Here is a 19,313-nt window from a genome sequence, read left to right as displayed (position 1 = left end):
GTTCTAATTTTAGTTTTTAATTTTGAGTCTACCTAAATTCTAATTGTGTTAGTTTTATAGTTTTATTACAGAGAAATTTTTCGGTGATTATAAAAACAAAGAATAGAAATTAGAATAAAAGATAGAAAAAAATAAAAATCACGAAACCATCAAAATCTTTTTTTTGTAAAAAACAGATAAGACAGACGGACAATTACAATTAAAGAGTAACTTTAAAAATCTAACCCTCCCCCCCCCCTATTTATAATTAATTTTAGAAATTAGGTGGGGGGGAGTGAGTGCTCAACAGACTCTTTGATTGAATATGCTAATAATTCTATCCTATTATAAAAGTAGTATGCTCTTTTGTCTGAAGCTCAAGATCTCTATAACTACTTAACCGATTGTGCTCTCTTTTTCAGGTAGGATTCATATATTGGTCCTGTGATGGTTTTAGGCTAAATTCTAAAATACAAAAAATTGAGCTGTCGAAACCAACCCCCCCCCCCCCTCTCATGATATGCCCCTAGAGGCATCTAAAGGGCGTAGCCTCTAGTTAATTATATCACAGAGTAATGAAGAGTAGATCTGCTCATCAATCAGATCATCTATTTACAAGAAGTATCCAGATTTAAACCACATTCATCTTATAATTCCTTTTCCCTAAAAGCATTGCAAATTGTTAATTGGCTCAAATACTTCAAAAAAAATGGTTACTTTTATTGAGTTGTGAATGTGATTGGTTCTTTCCAATATGGCAGTGTCCAAACTTTTCAGTCAATTATTATAATCTACAGAAGGGGTAATTATGTTTATCGCCATAAATTATTTTCGTTCATTCTGATCTTTCTAAGATCCATGCCCATACACAACAATCTATTCAAGTATCTAACTTTCGAAGAGACGCGTTTCAGTCGTATGTTATATACTAGAGTTTGCTCGATATAACTATCTCCCTATTGGCTAGTTTTCTATATGCATATTTATTTCTCAATAAATCTATTTTCCTCACCCGGCATTACTATTTAAAGAAAGTAAATATTTAATAATTTAAATGATTTTTAAAAGATTTTTTAAATTATATTTTTTTCTTTACATTACCATTACCAAAGGGTTAATATGATTACAATTTTAGTTTAATATTTGAACACACAAAGTGTCGCCACAATCGAATTCTTTTAAAACAGAGTTTTCTTAAATTTGTTATATTATAAATTTAAATTTTCTTTTTCATGATTAGAAATTAAATACTTCAATATATTGTAAATAGCAACATGAAATGAAAAAAATGAATTTATTTTTAATAAAGTAAAATAATGGGTCTTATCGTTCTGGTCAATGAGAGTTTATTATGGATTATTGGTGCACTATAAGTTTTAAACATATATTTCTTGGAAGACTTGAGCTCATTTATAGACATTTATTTCCTATATAGATCTGACATGGATCTTGAAGCAAATAAGCAGGCTGTTTTGTACATGTTAAAAATTGGAAAATTTCAGTAAATAAAAGTAATCGCAAATATACTTAGTAAATAAGATAACGGAACCTAGATTAGATACGCTCTATGTACTTATACACATAGGCCAAATGACATTCGAACGACTTTGATTCATTTATTTTGACTTTTGTTTCGGAGTTGCCAAAGTTTGAAAATATTATTCTATGATTATTTTGATATTCTGCGCATTTTTTTGCGGTAAGCATAAGAGAAGATTTTTTTGGCAAAAATTGACAGCTTCTATTATACAGATATTTATATAACATGGCAACGTCACTTTCAATGTTTTCTATGGAGGTTGAGAACTTTATTTAGGTGGCCAAGTAAAATCTTGGGGGCCAAATTATTTTATTTGTTTGTTGCATATTTTTTACTTCAATTGTAAAAGAAAAAGATAAGTATTTTTAGAGAAAAAAATCTAAATTGTGTGAAAATAATTAGCAAAGTTTGGCCACTTATTTATTTGTGACTTGTTCTACCTTGGAGACAATTTGGCCAACTCTAAAAATATTTCCCCTCTATTTACTTTTATTTAATTCATTTTATTTTGATGCAATAAAAATAAGAGCATTTCTAAAATAGATTTTAAAACATTTTGATTATCCTATGATATAAACTAGTATTGGTTTTTTCGTTAACTAAAGCTAAATTTAATTATTTCGAAACTGCTTTTTCGATTCGATTGTAATTTTCAGGAAAAATTTAGATTGTCTTTTGGTGGTTTTAGGCTATTTTCCTAACATCTTTCACGCTCCTCTAGAAGCTAGGGAGGCCAACATGTTTTATATGAAAGTTGAGTTTTGATTATGAGGGATTTATTGGGGGAAAATATTTGACGTCCCTGAATCCCCAGTGCTGAACTAATCAAACACGAAAGAGGACGTAACAAAAGTTATAATTTGTTAATTAAAAGTTAAATTATTAATAATGGAGTGATGAAAGGGGCTAAACAATGAAATAATCGTCTTGTCCAAGGTTTGTATGCTGTTAAAATTCCGTGTAATGTGACATTTTCGCGCATTTTTGGGGTGATTTTGTTGGAAAACTTTTAGAGAATCAGCTGATTTTTATTTGTCTTTTGTTGTGTGGTTATATAGGAGTGCTATATATTATGAACATACGTACTTCATACTGCTTTTATATACTCTATAATTAGGACCGTTTGTACGTGCGTCTTTACGTTATGGATAGGCTATTTTAATGCGTGTGTTACAATTGTCCTATCATTTTTAATCTTGGCATATATGTGTCGATTGTTTCCTCTTAAACATTCAGTTTACTTACGATGTTACGCATAACGTAGTTATAGCGATTCCCACGAAGATTGTAGTTACAATTTATTTTTCAATGTATTTCAATGTTTAATAATGCTTTTTTATGTCCGGCCCTATGTTTTTTTATGTTTTCGAATACTTTGTGAAAGAAAAAAATATTTCAAATGAAAACATTAGGTAAGAAAAATAATTCTTCAATAATTAATGTTAATGATAATATCTTTCTAATGCTCCGTGTATAAATGATTTTTTTTTATTACTAAAGGCTCGATCCACTTTTAATTCTAATTTAGTTAGGTATCTTTTTATTAGTAGGTTATTTTTTCTAGGGGCAATTTTTCCTGGGGGATGGAGATACCCTTTCCCCAAAATAGTAATAAACCTTTCCGAGACCAATAATAGAAAACATATTTGTAATTTGGAAACCATATCGGTTCAGCGGTTGGCGAGATCCTTCGCTAAACACAGGGAAAATAATTAAGAATTTTCGTTTTGTCTGTCTGGATTATCATGCTTTAATTATTAGGATATTTTCATCCTTGTTTCACAAATATTTGTATGAGTATATTTAAAACCTAGCAAAGAAGAGGAAACAGGATTGTTTTTAACACTAGTAGCACTAGCATGGCACTAAAGATTTCTTATTTAATGACTCTAAAACTAGGCACTGTTTTGATTGGTTCGTTCCAAATTAATTTGTCTAAATGTATCAACCAATAGTATTATTCTACAGAAGGCCCAATTTGTTTATAGTCCATTATTAAATAGATTCTGTAAATTTAGAAAATTCCCATAAACAGGCGCAACTCATTACCATGCACAGTTAGGACAAAGGTAGCGCAATCAAAGGGTTGGTGTTCTAAAAAGACATGTTACAAAATAATTATGCACAGCAATTAAGTTGGATTTGGTTAAGAGATGCACCAAAATTAAGATCTCGTGGTATATCCCGTTCTTATAGGCTGTCTTCAGGCTATCACCTTATCTTAACGATAACATTTAATTACATTTCTAGAAGATAAGACAAATATTTCATTAATTGCAATAATTTTGTTTATTATCGTAATTAAAAAGTACACTTCAAACGGGGGGACAAGTATTCTTAATTCTAATCAATCACAGAAAAAAAAACAGTTGGTTTTATCGTACATTTAATTTTTTTAATGATTAAGTGTTGAATACTAAATTACAAAGGTAAAGACAGAGTTTGTTAGCAATTTAAGATTTCTCAATTAAAAAGAAATACAATCCCATTTTTAGTAGCCAAGCTACTCTATAATTCCCCATATCCTGTCAGTATGTCAGTCTAAAAGTTTTTCGGAAACGTAATAATCTTGACTTTCATAAAAGATAGACAGCAAATTTTTTCGTCAACATTCCTATAATTTTGAAACATAAATAAATATGAAAAGACCAGTAGGTAGTTTTATTCTTTATGTTTCATATATCTGTGGTATTTTTGGTCTGATTATTCCATTATTTGTTCTACTTATTGATGTTGTCATCCTTGTTTTTTTTTCAGAATATCTATATCTTTTTACATTCGCTCATTTGTACTCTTACGTAAGGAAAACATTTAAATAACAAGATTAACTATGTCCATTTAAAGGATTGAAATAACAAGCTGTCAATATACGGTGTGGTATTATAATAGGATAAAACTATTGCCTTAACAAAAGTTAGTAATCAATATACGCAATTATGCATACCCTTTAAATAAGTCTTAATCCATTAATCTTTAAAAATAATGCACTTTGGAAAACCGGTTTTTAAGGCATAATTTGTTTAAAAGCATCAAATGTTTTTTTTTATACAAAATGTCCCAAGTCAATACCTAAAGAAAATGAGATATTGATTTTTAACTTTATGTCAATGGCAAGTGGGTTAAATAAAGCAATACTTTTGTCTTATTTAAAAACACACTGTATATTAATATTTGCATTAAGATCTCGCTAAGTTTTTGGTCTAAATGGAAACAGCTTTACATAGGGAATATCCCTTATGGTCATATTGTGGTTTAATTAGGGAGTGAAGTGACATTGTACTGAGCTAAATCTTTAAATCGTTTTGATGGTGCGCTAAATCGGGGCGATTAAGAGGTGAACCGAAGGTGCGCTGATGGTGCGCCACAGCTACTGCTAGATCTTTAAAAAGATTTTCGGCGCGGTGTTGCTAGATCGCTGGCGACATTCAATAACATATCCATACGTGCCAGTACAAATTTCAGACAGACATCCTGTTACTTTATAAAGGGGGGGGTCCGTAATGACATCTATTCGTAAACCGTGAGCAAAATGGTCTAAATATTTAGCTAGACCCTTCAAACTTGGTATATAAGCCTAGTCCTATAGGTATTACATCTAAATGGCAAAAAAATCCAAAAATTTTTATTTTAAGGTTAGGTTAGGTAAGAAAAACCCTGCGGAAATGGGGTTTTTAGGCTTTTTTAGTCTATTTTGATGTGAAAACTTACCTTAAATTATTTTTTCTTAGGGTTTTAACTTAAATACACTGTGTCTATTCATATGGACATTACTTAAGATGATTCAGCAAGTCTTGGACCGACCTTAGGGGGCTAGGTGGGTGGCCCGCAGGGGTTAAGTGCATTTTTCCCAATATATATGTTGTGATACATCAAATTATAGGTTTTTTAGGTCAAGGAACTCAAATTCAGAGCTAAAATAAGCATTAGACTAATCTGAAGCTAGCCCCAGCAGGCTAGGTTAGTGGCCCGCAGGGGCTAAGTGCATTTTTTCCAATATATATCTTGTTATATATCAAAATATAGGTTTTTTAGGTCAAGAAACTTAAATTCTCAGCGAAATTAGCATTAGACTAACCTGAAGCTAACCCCCCCCGGGCTAGGTTGGTTTTCTGCAGGCCTTAAGAGCATTTATCTAACCTAACCTAGAACTTACTTATATTTTTACAGGTTTTTTTTCTTGAATAAACTGTGTCTATTAATGAGGACTTTATTTAAGATGATCCAGCAAGTCGGGGACTGACCCCAGCGGGCTAGGTGGGTGGCCCGCAGGGGTTAAGTGCATTTTTCCCGATATATATGTTGTGATACATCAAATTATAAGTTTTTTAGGTCAGTAACTCAAATTCAGAGCTAAAATTAGCATAAGATTAATCTGAAGCTAGCCCCAGCGGGCTAGGTCGGTGGCCCGCAGGGGTTAAATGCATTATTTTCCAATATATACCTTGTTATATATCAAAATATAGGTTTTTAAGGCCAAGAAACTCAAATTCAGAGCTAAAATTGGCATAAGACTTACCTGAAGCTACCCCCCGCGGGCTAGGTAGATTTTCCGCAGTGCTTATGTGCATTTTACCTAACCTAACCTAGAAACTTATTCTTTTGGTTTTTTCCTTGAATAAACAGTGTCTATTAATGAAGACATTATTTTAGATAATCCAGCAAGTTGGGGACCGACCCCAGTGGGCTAAGTGGGTGACCCGCAGGGGTTAAGTGCATTTTTAAAAAGTATGTGTTGTCATACATAAAATTATAGGTTTTTAGGTCCAGAAATTCAAATTTAGAGCTAATAATAGAATCAGACTAATCTGAAGCTAGCCCCTGTGGGCTAGTGGGGTTGCCTGCAAGGCTTAAATGCATTTTACCTAACCTAACCTAGAATCTTACCTTTTTAAAGGTTTTTTAATTGAATAAACTGTGTCTATTCGTGAGAACATTATTTAAGATGATCCAGCAAGTCGGGGACTGACCCAGGCGGGCTAGGTTTTACTTAGATACACAGTGTTCATTCCTAAAGCCATCATTTAAAAGATTCTTCATACAGGAGGCTGACCCAAGGAGGCTAGAAGAAAGGCCCGCAGGGGGTTAATTAAAATTTTTCAAAAGTATTTACTGCATCAAACTACAGTTTTAGTTAGGTCAAGAAGCTAAAATAAGATTTTTCAGATTCCGATGATTTGAGATAAAAAAATTTGAGTTTCTTGACCTAAAAAACCTAGGTATAATTTGATGTATGACAACACATACTTTAAAAAATATGCACTACACCCCTGTGGGCCACCCACCTAGCCCACTGGGGTCGGTCCCCAACTTGCTGGATTATCTAAAATAATGTCTTCATTAATAGACACTGTTTATTCAAGGAAAAAACCAAAAGAATAAGTAAGTTTCTAGGTTAGGTTAGGTAAAATGCACATAAGCCCTGCGGAAAATCTACCTAGCCCGCGGGGGGTAGCTTCAGGTAAGTCTTATGCCAATTTTAGCTCTGAATTTGAGTTTCTTGGCCTTAAAAACCTATATTTTGATATATAACAAGGTATATATTGGAAAGTAATGCATTTAACCCCTGTGGGCCACCGACCTAGCCCGCTGGGGCTAGCTTCAGATTAATCTTATGCTAATTCTAGCTCTGAATTTGAGTTACTGACCTAAAAAACTTCTCATTTGATGTATCACAACATATATATCGGGAAAAATGCACTTAACCCCTGCGGGCCACCCACCTAGCCCGCTGGGGTCAGTCCCCGACTTGCTGGATCATCTTAAATAAAGTCCTCATTAATAGACACAGTTTATTCAAGAAAAAAAACCTGTAAAAATCTAAGTAAGTTTCTAGGTTAGGTTAGATAAATGCTCTTAAGGCCTGCAGAAAACCAACCTAGCCCGGGGGGGGGGGGGTTAGCTTCAGGTTAGTCTAATGCTAATTTCGCTGAGAATTTGAGTTTCTTGACCTAAAAAACCTATATTTTGATATATAAGATATATATTGGAAAAAATGTACTTAGCCCCTGCGGGCCACCAACCTAGCCCGCTGGGGCTAGCTTCAGATTAGTCTAATGCTTATTTTAGCTCTGAATTTGAGTTCCTTGACCTAAAAAACCTATAATTTGATGTTTCACAACATATATATTGGGAAAAATGCACTTAACCCCTGCGGGCCACCCACCTAGCCCCCTGGGGTCGGTCCAAGACTTGCTGAATCATCTTAAGTAATGTCCATATGAATAGACACAGTGTATTTAAGTTAAAACCCTAAGAAAAAATAATTTAAGGTAAGTTTCCACATCAAAATAGACTAAAAAAAGCCTAAAAACCCCATTTCCGCAGGGTTTTTCTTACCTAACCTAACCTTAAAATAAAAATTTTTGGATTTTTTTGCCATTTAGATGTAATACCTATAGGACTAGGCTTATATACCAAGTTTGAAGGGTCTAGCTAAATATTTAGACCATTTTGCTCACGGTTTACGAATAGATGTCATTACGGACCCCCCCCTTTATTTTATAACTTAAGTCGGGTCAGTACGGTATTTTATATAAAACAATACATAATTTATTTTAAAAATAACTTAAAAATGTTTTCACGATAGTTTTGTAATAAAATATTAAACTAATTTTTTAAAAATATTTATTTATTAAAGATGATTCGCCCCGATTTAGCGCGGCAATGTCACTAGTTGAGTACCATTGGCGCGCTGGTACCGCGCCACTGGCCGCGCTAAATCGCCCATGCCAATTCGATTTAAAGATTGGTATTAATAATCTGATGGTGCGCTGAAATGAATCGCCCCGGTTCAGCACACCTCTAAACGATTTAAGCTCTGTATATTACACATGTACCCAAAAAATTTTTTTGTTCATGATTAATATTTTTATTTCAGGGTTGTTCTGTTAGGGCGAGGGCGAGAAGAAGAAGGGAGCCACACAGTTGTGTCGACAAGTATATGGCTATTGACGTCGACACAGCCACTATTGTCGACGACACGTATACGTATAATCTGTCGATGGCGCCCGGTGGGGAACAATTAAGAAGAATAATAATAAGAAAACTGTGATAAAGAACCGGCTGTGAATTATTAACTATATTAGATACATGGTAAGTTATCACCTTCGCCACAAGGGAGGGCGGGAGGGTCAATAAAATAGCCTAAAATAGATTCAAAATTTATATATATCGCTTTCTCAAAAAAAATTACAACCTATTTGAACCGGATATTTCTGAGATCTCTAGCTTCAGACAACAAATCCTTACTACTTCACATAATAGGATAGTAGCATCGCTACTCTTTAATTCTTTATAAATCGCCCCATAGAAAAAGTTCCCCCCCCAAAAAATTTTTTTTTATATTCTCTCTTTAAAACTAATATTGAAAAAGGTAAATATTTATCTTCAGAAGCAATATTCCTGTATTTCTAATTTTGCATGGAGTGTCAATTCAAATCAATTTCTCTTCACCTAGTTACAACAAACTTGTTGAACAAGAAGAGGTGTTCATTCACTTCCGCACATATGTGCTCATAGAAGCCTCTAGGAGCGTTTTTGTAAGTCAATTTATAATTAATTTATCTATTACTTTATGTCTACAAGTGTAGATAGGAAGATCATAAAAATGAAACTACATAATCAAACCTTAATTTGTAGTCATCATTTTATTCATTTACATTTTACATAGGTAATCATAAATAAATTCTATTCTATAAGTAGCTGTTAGTATTTAGTTCTTCTTTACAGTGAGGGATCTGTATAAAATACAAGAATTAAATTAAATGTGTCTTCTGTAAGATCTCGAAAACAGCTAAACTGTTCACAATTTTCCTATGAAGGATTTGGATGCTGCTTTCCTTCAAAGTTCCCATCATGTTTTAAAAAAAAAGGGTGTTTGGGTTCTGTTGCCCGAATAGGAACTTAGCGGAAACTTCAACAATTGAATTTTCTAATTTATTTGTGGGGGGGGGGGGTGGATATTGGGAGCTAGGGATGAAGCCATCTTTCTGAAATACAGCGCAAAATACCTACCTACCTAATTTATTATGATTATCTAATCATTTATATTTTTAAAAGCGAAGCTTTTCTATAATTAGGGTCGGTCCGTCCGTATGGCCGTACGTCCGTCCGTCCGTCCGTCACAGATAGCTTTTTTTTTGTTAATTTAGGCATGTTATAATTGTCCTATCGATTTCAAATTTTGCATGGTGATTCCTTTAGTAGTTAAGTACGATGTCCGTACGTCCATTTTAAACATGACGATTTTTCTACTTTTTTAACAACAAATTTTTATGTGATCTAATCATCCGATTGATCTGATTTTTGTTATAGTGATTCCTGGGACAACAAAGTATAATGTTTTAAGCGTAGCAACTCTATAATCATTTCCTAAAAATGTAAGTATGTCCATAAACATTATTCTGTATAAAGCAGTTTTTCAATAAATTTACTTACAATTTTGCTTCGATTCTTATACATTTATATTCTGATTATTCAGTTCTGACACTAAATAGGTGTTAATGTCCGTTTGTCCTACCGTTTAAGTGCTTCGCTTTTATGGATGTTGTCATCCTTATAATAGTACCTACCTACTTTGGCATACGTACTATTTCATAAGCTTAACTCATCTATAATTAGATCATGTTTTGTTTTCTGTCTTGTGCAAATAAACCATTTAGTAATTATCCTTATTTAAAAGTAACAGATCGATTTTCTGTTTGTATGTTACTTAAAATCTCACTGGACTGAAATGGTTCTACTCCATAGTGAAGCTTCTTTTAGGTTCACATTATTTATGATTTAATTTTAAAACCATTTTGTGGGAGGATACCTTCACCCATCTAAGAATAATTGCCCCCTAGAATAAAATAACTACCCCCCATCCCTCTCTTTTCTACAGGTGCCCCTAGAGGCACATTTTTTAATAAAGCATCCATAATTTAAGGTCTTTACAGTTTTTTTGACACATCTAAACTATTGCTCTTTCTATCTCATAACTGCAGGAGAGGAAAGGTATGTTGAATGTTTTATTGAATGTTTTATGTGCCATTGTCCTCTCCCACTCTTTTCCGTCCGTCCATCATTGTTACTTACGATAAAGTTGATTCTAATTCAAGTTTTATTTTTCAGACAAGAAGATTGTTGGACATTATTTTGAGAAACTATACTAAAGATGCAAACACAGGTAAACTTTCATAACTGCTCCTTCTTGCTAGAAATTTTAAATGAAATGCAGTTGATTGTTCTATAGCCTAATACTGTATGGTATACGTATTTTTTTCAAATTAGAGGAATACATTCAAAGTATATTTAGGTAGATATCGTTATTACAAGCTGGTAATTAGTAGGAAACACAATGTAGGGGAAGCGAGAATACGTAGTTTATAGCAGCTAAAAAATCTCAGCTTGTCAAGGGCCTCGGACATAACATGATATAAGGTAGATGCGCTATTAATTTTGCATCAAAGCAAGCAGTTTCATTAATGGCTTCGAAACCGATTAGTATCAGCGGGATTATAACCGGTTCCCATCCATGCTGAAACATTAGCATCGCATTACAGACAAAAAAATCACAGAATTAAAATGAAAAACAAAAAACCGGTTTTAACCTTTAATTTTTCATTTTAATATCAGGGGAAAGCTGTCTATAATACAATGTGACAAATAACATACATCCTGTTAATTTAGTATATTAAAAGCATAAGTTGGTCCTGTTTTAATAATACGGGAAATTGATTTCTGCTTTAGTTAACAACAACAAAAATATCAGACAGGTTTTTTACCCCAGGGATACGGGGATAGGACAATTGATAATAAATTATTTTTTCTATCCCCTCCTACCTCTACCCACTTCTCATTTTTGAAGATTAGTAAATATTGGGTAAAGAAAAAAAATATTTAATCCACCCCCCCCCCCTTTCTTTAACACATTAATCTATTTTTTTTCTGTGCGTATTCCTGTTTTATAATTATACTTAGTTTATGAGTGTGTGTGTTTTTTTGTGTTGTATTAATGGGATAGGCATAATTACTACATAAAAAAAACAAGTTTTAAAGTTACGGACCAGGGAAAAAAAACGAAGTGGGTTTCATGGTATTTTCACAGTAGCTTTGCTCCTATTTCTAGTTCCTGCGGGGGGCTCTAACCCTGCGGGGCAATCATTAACATTTACCTAACATAACCTAATCAAAAGCTACTGTGAAAATACAACGAAACTCGCTACTTCGTTGGTTTTAGGGTAAGGGAGTGGATGTATGGTTTTATTGTTTTAGCCAGCTGCGAGTACCGCTTTAATAAAAAAAACATGAAAATCTGGTGCAAAAAATATTATCATACAATACAAGGGACCAATGATAGGACAATACGAAGACTAAATTACCAATGGCAGGACAGTAAACATTTAAATTGACCAATGGTAGTTCAGTAAACATTTTAATTGACCAATGGCAGGCCAGTAAACATTTTAATTGACCAATGGCGAACCAGTATGGCATCATTTTCATATATATTTTAGGAGGTCAGTGTAAAAGGGAAGTGGAGATGTGAATACTGTACATATGACAACTGTATATTTTAGGAGGACAGTGTAACAGGGAAGCGGAGATGTGAATAATGTACATATGACAACTGTATACTTTAGGAGGACAGTGTAACTGGGTAGTGGAGATGCGAATAATGTACATATGACAACTGTATATTTTAGGAGGACAGTGTAACTGGGAAGTGGAGATGTGAATACTGTACATGTGACAACTGTATATTTTAGGAGGACAGTGTAACAGGGAAGTGGAGATTTGAATACTGTACATATGACAACTGTATATTTTAGGAGGACAGTGTAACTGGGAAGTGGAGATTTGAATACTGTACATATGACAACTGTATATTTTAGGAGGAGAGTGTAACTGGGAAGTGGAGATGTGAATACTGTACATATGACAACTTTATAATTTAGGATGACAGTGTAACTGGGAAGTGGAGATGCGAATACTGTACATATGACAACTGTATATTTTAGGAGGACAGTGTAACTTGGAAGTGGAGATGTAAATACTGTACATATGACAACTGTATATTTTAGGAGGACAGTGTAACAGGGAAGTGGAGATGCGAATACTGTACATATGACAACTGTATACTTTAGGAGGACAGTGTAACTGGGAAGTGGGAAGTGAATACTGTACATATGACAACTGTATATTTTAGGAGGACAGTGTAACTGGGAATTGGAGATGTGAATACTGTACATATGACAACTGTATATTTTAGGAGGACAGTGTAACTGGAAAGTGGAGATGTGAATACTGTACATATGACAACTGGCCGAGCTCAAACAAATGTGTCATGTGCCGAGCCCCAGCCTCCACGGTCCAGGTAGATATCACTATCAGCTTATACCAACAACGTAAATAATTCCAAAAAAAATCACGAAACCTATACTTGATTTTCAGCTGTCGCTAGGGGGCAACGCTTAGTAGAATTGGCGACCTTTTAACTCCCCCCCCCCCCCCCAAATATTATTTTAGATTCATTTCGCTTGTTGGTTATACCTTGTAACCTTATACCTGAACATAACCATGTTAGATATTTGATGAAACAAACCTATTTAATTTTTATTTTTCCTAGGGCCAAGACATCTTCAACCTGGACCGGATGGACCGCCGTCACATGCCAACACGGGGCGGAGGGGCGGGCGGAGTTTCTTCCCCCACTCAGGCATGAATTAGAAAAAAAATAGAAAATAAACAAGGATGACAACATCCATATGTACTATGTAGTAAAGCTCAAAACTATGGATGGACTGTTTAGAAGTTTAAAAAATTGGAGAGAAAAAGCAAAAGAGAAGGATAAGACAATAATAGAAAATAACAAAACCTGTACATATCAATGTACAATTGTATTTTTTAGCATGACCGACGGCGACATACTGACGCGACGGGCAATGTATGATGTTAATAGATGCTCTTTGGTTCAGGGGTATCTTAGCAAACAAAAAATCAGCAGTCTATCTTCACTAGCAGCCGAGAAAACCAGATCTGCTATTAAAAATAAATTATTCTTGGGGAAAATTCAAGCTGTTTTCCATTCCTATACATGTCGCCAAATTAAAACAATAATTTATGTACCCCCCACCCTTTGCAGATTGAGATTATTGGTGGACTGGACAATATTCAACACTACTGGTAGTTTGTACAATTCAATCAAGATTTGATTACGAATGAAAGAACGTGTTTATAAGACCTATAAGTATATTAATTCTAATATTTTGGTTACTAATCCATTTGTGTGCAGGATAAAGCCAATATATTTAATATTGGTGGTATCACTGAGTCCGACCATCACACCCCCACTACCACCACCCCACACCCCACTAATCTACTTGCACAAGCGCTTAAACTTCAAGAACCAGGTATGTATTACCCCCTTTAAAGGGATTTGATGTTCAAAGTTTGCCAAATGGAAGGGTTGGGGTGACTTCAATGCATGGGTACTATGAGTTAAGACAATGGATGATAAATTTATGTACAATGTAAATCCTCAATTATGATTTACATAAGAATCCCATTCTTTGGATTATAATTATTGAAGTCAAAACAGTGAATATGTAATAAAAGTAGAAACAAGTTTTTTAATCCAACGACTAAGAGAACATTAAAAAAAATATACTCTTTCCTGGTTTACTCGGGGTAACAGACATTTTATGATGATTGCTTCAAAATATGTGGGACATGTTTGAAAACCAAAAAGGGGTGGGGGGTTGATTATTTTGTTACTTATCCCGCCTTAGTTTAGAAGATAAATCCAACCTTCATCTGAAACTATTGGAAATATTCTTTTATGATTTCCCTTATTTTAGAACTTTTAAAAAGAGACATTTATATTCTTCATGCTTTTTGAAGGTTAGATTAGGTCAAGTATAGAAGAACTTTTCAGGGATGTATCTCACTTGGAGAAATGGGGCTAAAAATTCCTTTTTTTTCAATTAAAAAAGGTAAGGGGTTTTTGGTGGTCAAGAATAGGTTTGAGTGAAATCACATTTTTAAAATATTTCTTAGCTCATATTTTTTGTTTTTAGAATGTACCAAATGGAGTTGTACTGCCTGTACTTTTTATAACTATGCCAGGTAATATTTTACATTCATTGGTTTGCACAAAAGAACAAACTTTCTAGTTTCTAAACAGATTTAAAACTTAATAATAGTAGGTATTTAACAGTGCTTTACTGATTCTAAGTTCTAAAAGTTAATAACGAATAATATTTGCAGAGCTGTAAGATGCACCCAGTGTTTGACACCGCGCACCAAAAAGGTCTCGCCGACAAGCTTGCCGCACTCCCGCTTGTCCCCGGGCTCGCCGCGCTCAAGTCCGACACCCTCTATTGCCGCGTGCAATCAAGCCACCGCACTGCAACAACAACATTATCAACCGCTGCTTTCACAACAACAACTAACAGGTAGAACGTTGTGGAATCTTTTTTTTTTGGGGGGGGGGGGGAAGGACCTAGGAATGCCAAAGTAGTAGGATATTTAAATGGGAGTCTGTGTTTGTGTGCTAATTTTTATGGTTTGGGATATTAAGATAAATTCACCCGGCCCTCCCTTGAGGCGCACAGTACATGCTTGTATTTTTTTTTATCAAAATTAGCTGCTACGCCCCTAGAGAGTGAGACCTCTAGTGGCGTTTAAAATTTGAGAATTAATTTGTTCATGTTAAGATGAGATGTGTTTTCTTATTCATGTTTATTCACGTTTTTACAACACTTGCACCGGCTAGCGAGAATTTCCCCCCAAAATAGTAACCTTGCCATGACCTATAAGAAGCTTCCCAGTAAAGGAGAACCATATCGGTTCGGCGGTTAGCAAGATCCTTCAGTACAGACACTCGGACAGACGCAGATCCTGTTACTTTATTATAAGGATAAGTTCTTAATTTTATAATGAAACATTAGTTATGAAACGACCCAAAACGGCACTGTTTCAATTAGGAACTGCGGGCAGCGGCGGCGGGCTTCCAGCGACCACCAGTATATCAACTGTCAACCGGGAGAACGCCATCCGCTCGTTGGCGGACCAGTTTCAACCTCTGCGGATTTGCGATGCAGGTAAGCAAAATTTGGACGTTAATATGGGGAGGGGGTGGTTGCAGTTGTTTATTTTTAGCATATTCTAAAATTTGGTTGAAATTCCAGGGGTAACCCTCAAAATAATAATTTTGTCCCATATTTGTCCCACTGTGCGATTTACACAATTTTAGACAAAATAGAAATGTTTAAAGCTTGTTTTTAGACGATTTACTTCGTAACAAAGTTAATGAAAGAATTTTAATCTTATGAAAGTTACTAAGCGACATAGGGATATGTGGATAGTACCCAAGTCCCTAAAGTTTTTTTTATAACGTTTTCTTATTCGTAGGCCCAACATCTTAGGGTACTCTTATTGAATTTTGATTAGTTGGTTTATTAAATTAAGTGCCAAACAACAACCACTAATTGTAATCTTAGAAAGGGTATGTCCTCATTGGGGATGCACATTAATTTGTCGACCATTGTCTTATCCTTTTGCTCTCACCCTTCCTAATTATTAAGTGTAAAGTTCTGCTTTTTAAAGTAATGATTAGAATAATATGGGGTAAAGATTTGATTGCCATTGTTCCCTCCTTCCCTGAGAAAAATGCATTCCAATTTTCTTTTGTAAACAATACCCAAACAAGAATAAATTGTCCATAGATTTTTTCGTTGATTTTTAAACGTGAAGCTTTTCTATAATAAGGGTCCTCTTGTAATGATTAGCTCTTTTCATTAATTTAGATGTTAGAATTGTCTTATCGATTGCTAACTTTTGCAGTGTGATTCATATAACAGAAAGGTACAATTTAGTAAGCTTAGCAACCCTATAATCGTTTCCAGAATTCCGTACGGCCATTTGAATCATGTAGATTTTTAACCTTTTTAACTAAATATTTTTATATGTTATAATCATTCTATTCATCTGAATTTTGGAATACAGATTTAAATTACATTCGTTATAACGTTATAAGCGAAGCATCTCCAAAATAAAGTCATTAAGTAGTTGTGCTTCTTACAGACGCACAATTATACCTCCCAATAGTTATGAAAGTAATTTCTTTCAAGTGCATAACTAAGAAAGCATTCATTTAGATAAATTTAGATAATTTTTGTATTTTAATTAGGGGCTTATGAAATATAAGGATCTTAATTATTTTATGTGTATTTTATAATTATAACAAAAGAAGTAAATTGATGGGCGCTTTCCCTCAAAGTGCTTGGCAAGCTCAGCCCCCCCCCCCCCCGCATATTCTTTATTCCTAGCCTGTGTGGGACTGGGGAGGAACCTAACCTTGCTGGGCATATACCAGCGGGGCTATCCTGTTTCCAATATATCCTAAACTGAAAATAAAGCAGAAACCAACTTAAATCACTCCATCCCCACCCCTCTTATTTTCTATTCATTTTAAGATAAGGACGAGGTGACTTTAAGCTAAATAACTTTTAAAACATTATATACCTAGACGTTTCGTTACTACAGGACTTAATCATCCTTGTTTATTCCGAAACAACTTACACGAGAAAATATTTTTTTTGCAAAAAAAATTCTATACTAACATACAGTCAATGTTGCGTTGTTTAAAGCGAAGCTTTTCACCAATTAGACTAATTATACGTCACTACGTAATATATTTGGTAATTTTAGAATATTATTTCTGAGCTGGATTTAGAAGTATGTAGATCAAATAGTTATGACTCATGAGAAGCGTCAAATTAAATGTTTTAATTGCAAACTTAGCAATTAAATGTCATTTCAATGTGGCAGGTGGGTGTACAGGGGGTCTCCCCCCCCTAATAATGAATTTTAGTAGGCTTATCTCCCCCTTTTTATTAACCCCTATAAGGTTTCACACCCCCTCCCCTCTCCTGATAAGACCCTTTGCACGCCACAGCTTCGATTTGTTAGTTATCAGGGATAATGTGGTGCTTTTATTTGTTTAAGAATCTTTGAATTTTATGGATTGTGTCATCCTTGTTGAAACTGAAAGGATATTTATTGGATTAGAGAATTTACTGGCATTATGCCTTTAACCAAAAGTGGAACATTAAGACTTACAATATTTTGTTTCATTAAATAAAACAATTTACCTACAAAAAAGATATTTCGAGAAAAAAATATATGTTTTTACCTATGCCTATTTTAGTTGGGGTTAGATTAAATTAGAAAAGTCGTGACAGCTTGAATAAGGAGAGGGGAGGGAGGAGGGGGGGAAGGTCCATTAATATGGGATTCTTCTGTTTTGCTCGGGGAGAGAGGGGACATTTGACTGTAAATTACACAGACACTCAAAGTTTTATAACCATGTAATCTTATTCGTTGGCTCTTTGGATACTTGTATTGAATTTTAATTAGTTGGTTCAAAACGAGAACCAATAGTCTAAATCTTTTTAAGTGCTAATTTCGATTAATCAATAGAATTCACCGTTTATTGTCTTATCCCTTAAGATCCCTGATTTTACTGAAGTTGCTTGTTTAAACAAGAACAATTTCTATTCTTTTTCCGGATCAAGTCAAGTAGAGTGTGCCAATACCCTGTTTTGGCACACTCTGCTTGACTTGGGGGAATAGTGGCATACTCTGTTTTACTAGAGGGAATATTTGCATACTCTGCTTTACTTGTCAAGGAACCATAACAGTCCAGCGATTAGTAAGATCCTTTATTTTGTAATTTTAATGGTTTTAGGCTAGTTTTTGTAACTTTTCTACCACTTGCAATAGATAGCCCCAAGATGCTAGAGACACAGCTGCTACTTTAAAAATTTTGTGTACATGAAGTAATAAATTTGTAAGTTGATATAGATGACATTAAAAAGTAATAAACCTTTATAATAAATATTAAACTTAAATGAATATTCTTAAACCTGAGTCATGATCATATAAGAAGCAAAGCTACTTTATAGTACACTTTTTCTGACCGTTAGTCAGTAATTTAAACTTTTCTTCTAAAATATTGGATAAAATATTGGCATACTTTGTTTTACTTGATGAAATATTGGCATACTATGTTTTACTTGGATGAATATTAGCACACTCTGTTTTACTTGTTGTGTTTGGCACACTCTGCTTGACTTGATCCCTTTTTCCCAAAAACATATTTTTTGTTACAGCTGCGCTGTGTATGTAACCGCTTATTCTGGTTAAGGTTTTATTTTAATTGGATCCTTCAACAGTTTCAATGCATCATGAAATTGATATGTTCTAGAGCACTTTCAAAATTAAAATATAAAAACAAGAAAAATTGTCTACATATTTGATTATCTTTTTCTTTTTTAGTACCTAGCTTTATACGTATTGTGGTCCTTTGTGATTTATTGACAATGTTTGCTAGATATTTTACTCTGATATTGGTTTTCATCATTAAGCAATTAGCATCTGCATGATAGCATTTTCTCGTCAGGGAGAGGACACTGGGCTGTTTATTACACAAGTCCCCAAAGTTTTATGATAACATTTTCATATACGTTGCCCTAAAAACTTTTTGGACTAATATTGAATTTTTATTGGTTGATTTATTAAGTTGAGTGTCCAAACTTGTTTCAACCACTAATTGTAATCTACAGAAGGGATAATTGTGTATCATCATTCGGTATATACATCAATTTGTCGGCGTTTGTCTTATCCCTTTAAATCCCTGTTTTTTGTGTGTGTATCACAACAAGAAGGGACACACTTAGTGAATTATATAGTTGCTTCATAACTGATAAGATATAGGTACTATACAGAGAGGTAAAGCAGAATAATAAGT

The 19,313-nt window shown here is 34.1% G+C and overlaps 1 protein-coding gene across 3 annotated transcripts in view; it reads left to right on the top strand.

The window, feature by feature from the left end:
* Positions 1 to 2,166: 2,166 nt before the first annotated feature.
* trbd (ubiquitin thioesterase trabid) overlaps positions 2,167 to 19,313 on the top strand; it is a 38,515-nt gene continuing 21,368 nt past the window's right edge. For 2 of the 3 annotated variants that reach the window (XR_013874060.1, XM_080146183.1), the window contains exons 1-9: positions 2,303 to 2,455; positions 8,397 to 8,611; positions 10,631 to 10,685; positions 12,771 to 12,875; positions 13,128 to 13,217; positions 13,794 to 13,911; positions 14,578 to 14,626; positions 14,768 to 14,955; positions 15,487 to 15,603. Coding sequence is in view for 2 of the 3 variants with exons in the window: in XM_080146183.1 (XP_080002309.1) it covers positions 10,674 to 10,685; positions 12,771 to 12,875; positions 13,128 to 13,217; positions 13,794 to 13,911; positions 14,578 to 14,626; positions 14,768 to 14,955; positions 15,487 to 15,603 (679 nt within the window). In the remaining variant the exon portion in view is untranslated. Of the gene's footprint in view, positions 2,456 to 8,396; positions 8,612 to 10,630; positions 10,686 to 12,770; positions 12,876 to 13,127; positions 13,218 to 13,793; positions 13,912 to 14,577; positions 14,627 to 14,767; positions 14,956 to 15,486; positions 15,604 to 19,313 lie in introns of all 3 variants that reach the window. The other variant, XM_080146182.1, reaches the window with a different exon arrangement.

Source organism: Acartia tonsa, chromosome 13 (assembly GCF_053477335.1).
Source record: "Acartia tonsa isolate MP-2025a chromosome 13, ASM5347733v1, whole genome shotgun sequence".
Taxonomy (NCBI): Eukaryota; Metazoa; Arthropoda; class Copepoda; order Calanoida; family Acartiidae; genus Acartia; species Acartia tonsa.
The sequence above is the reverse complement of the archived record's forward strand: the minus strand, read 5'-3'. Positions and strand labels throughout refer to the sequence as shown.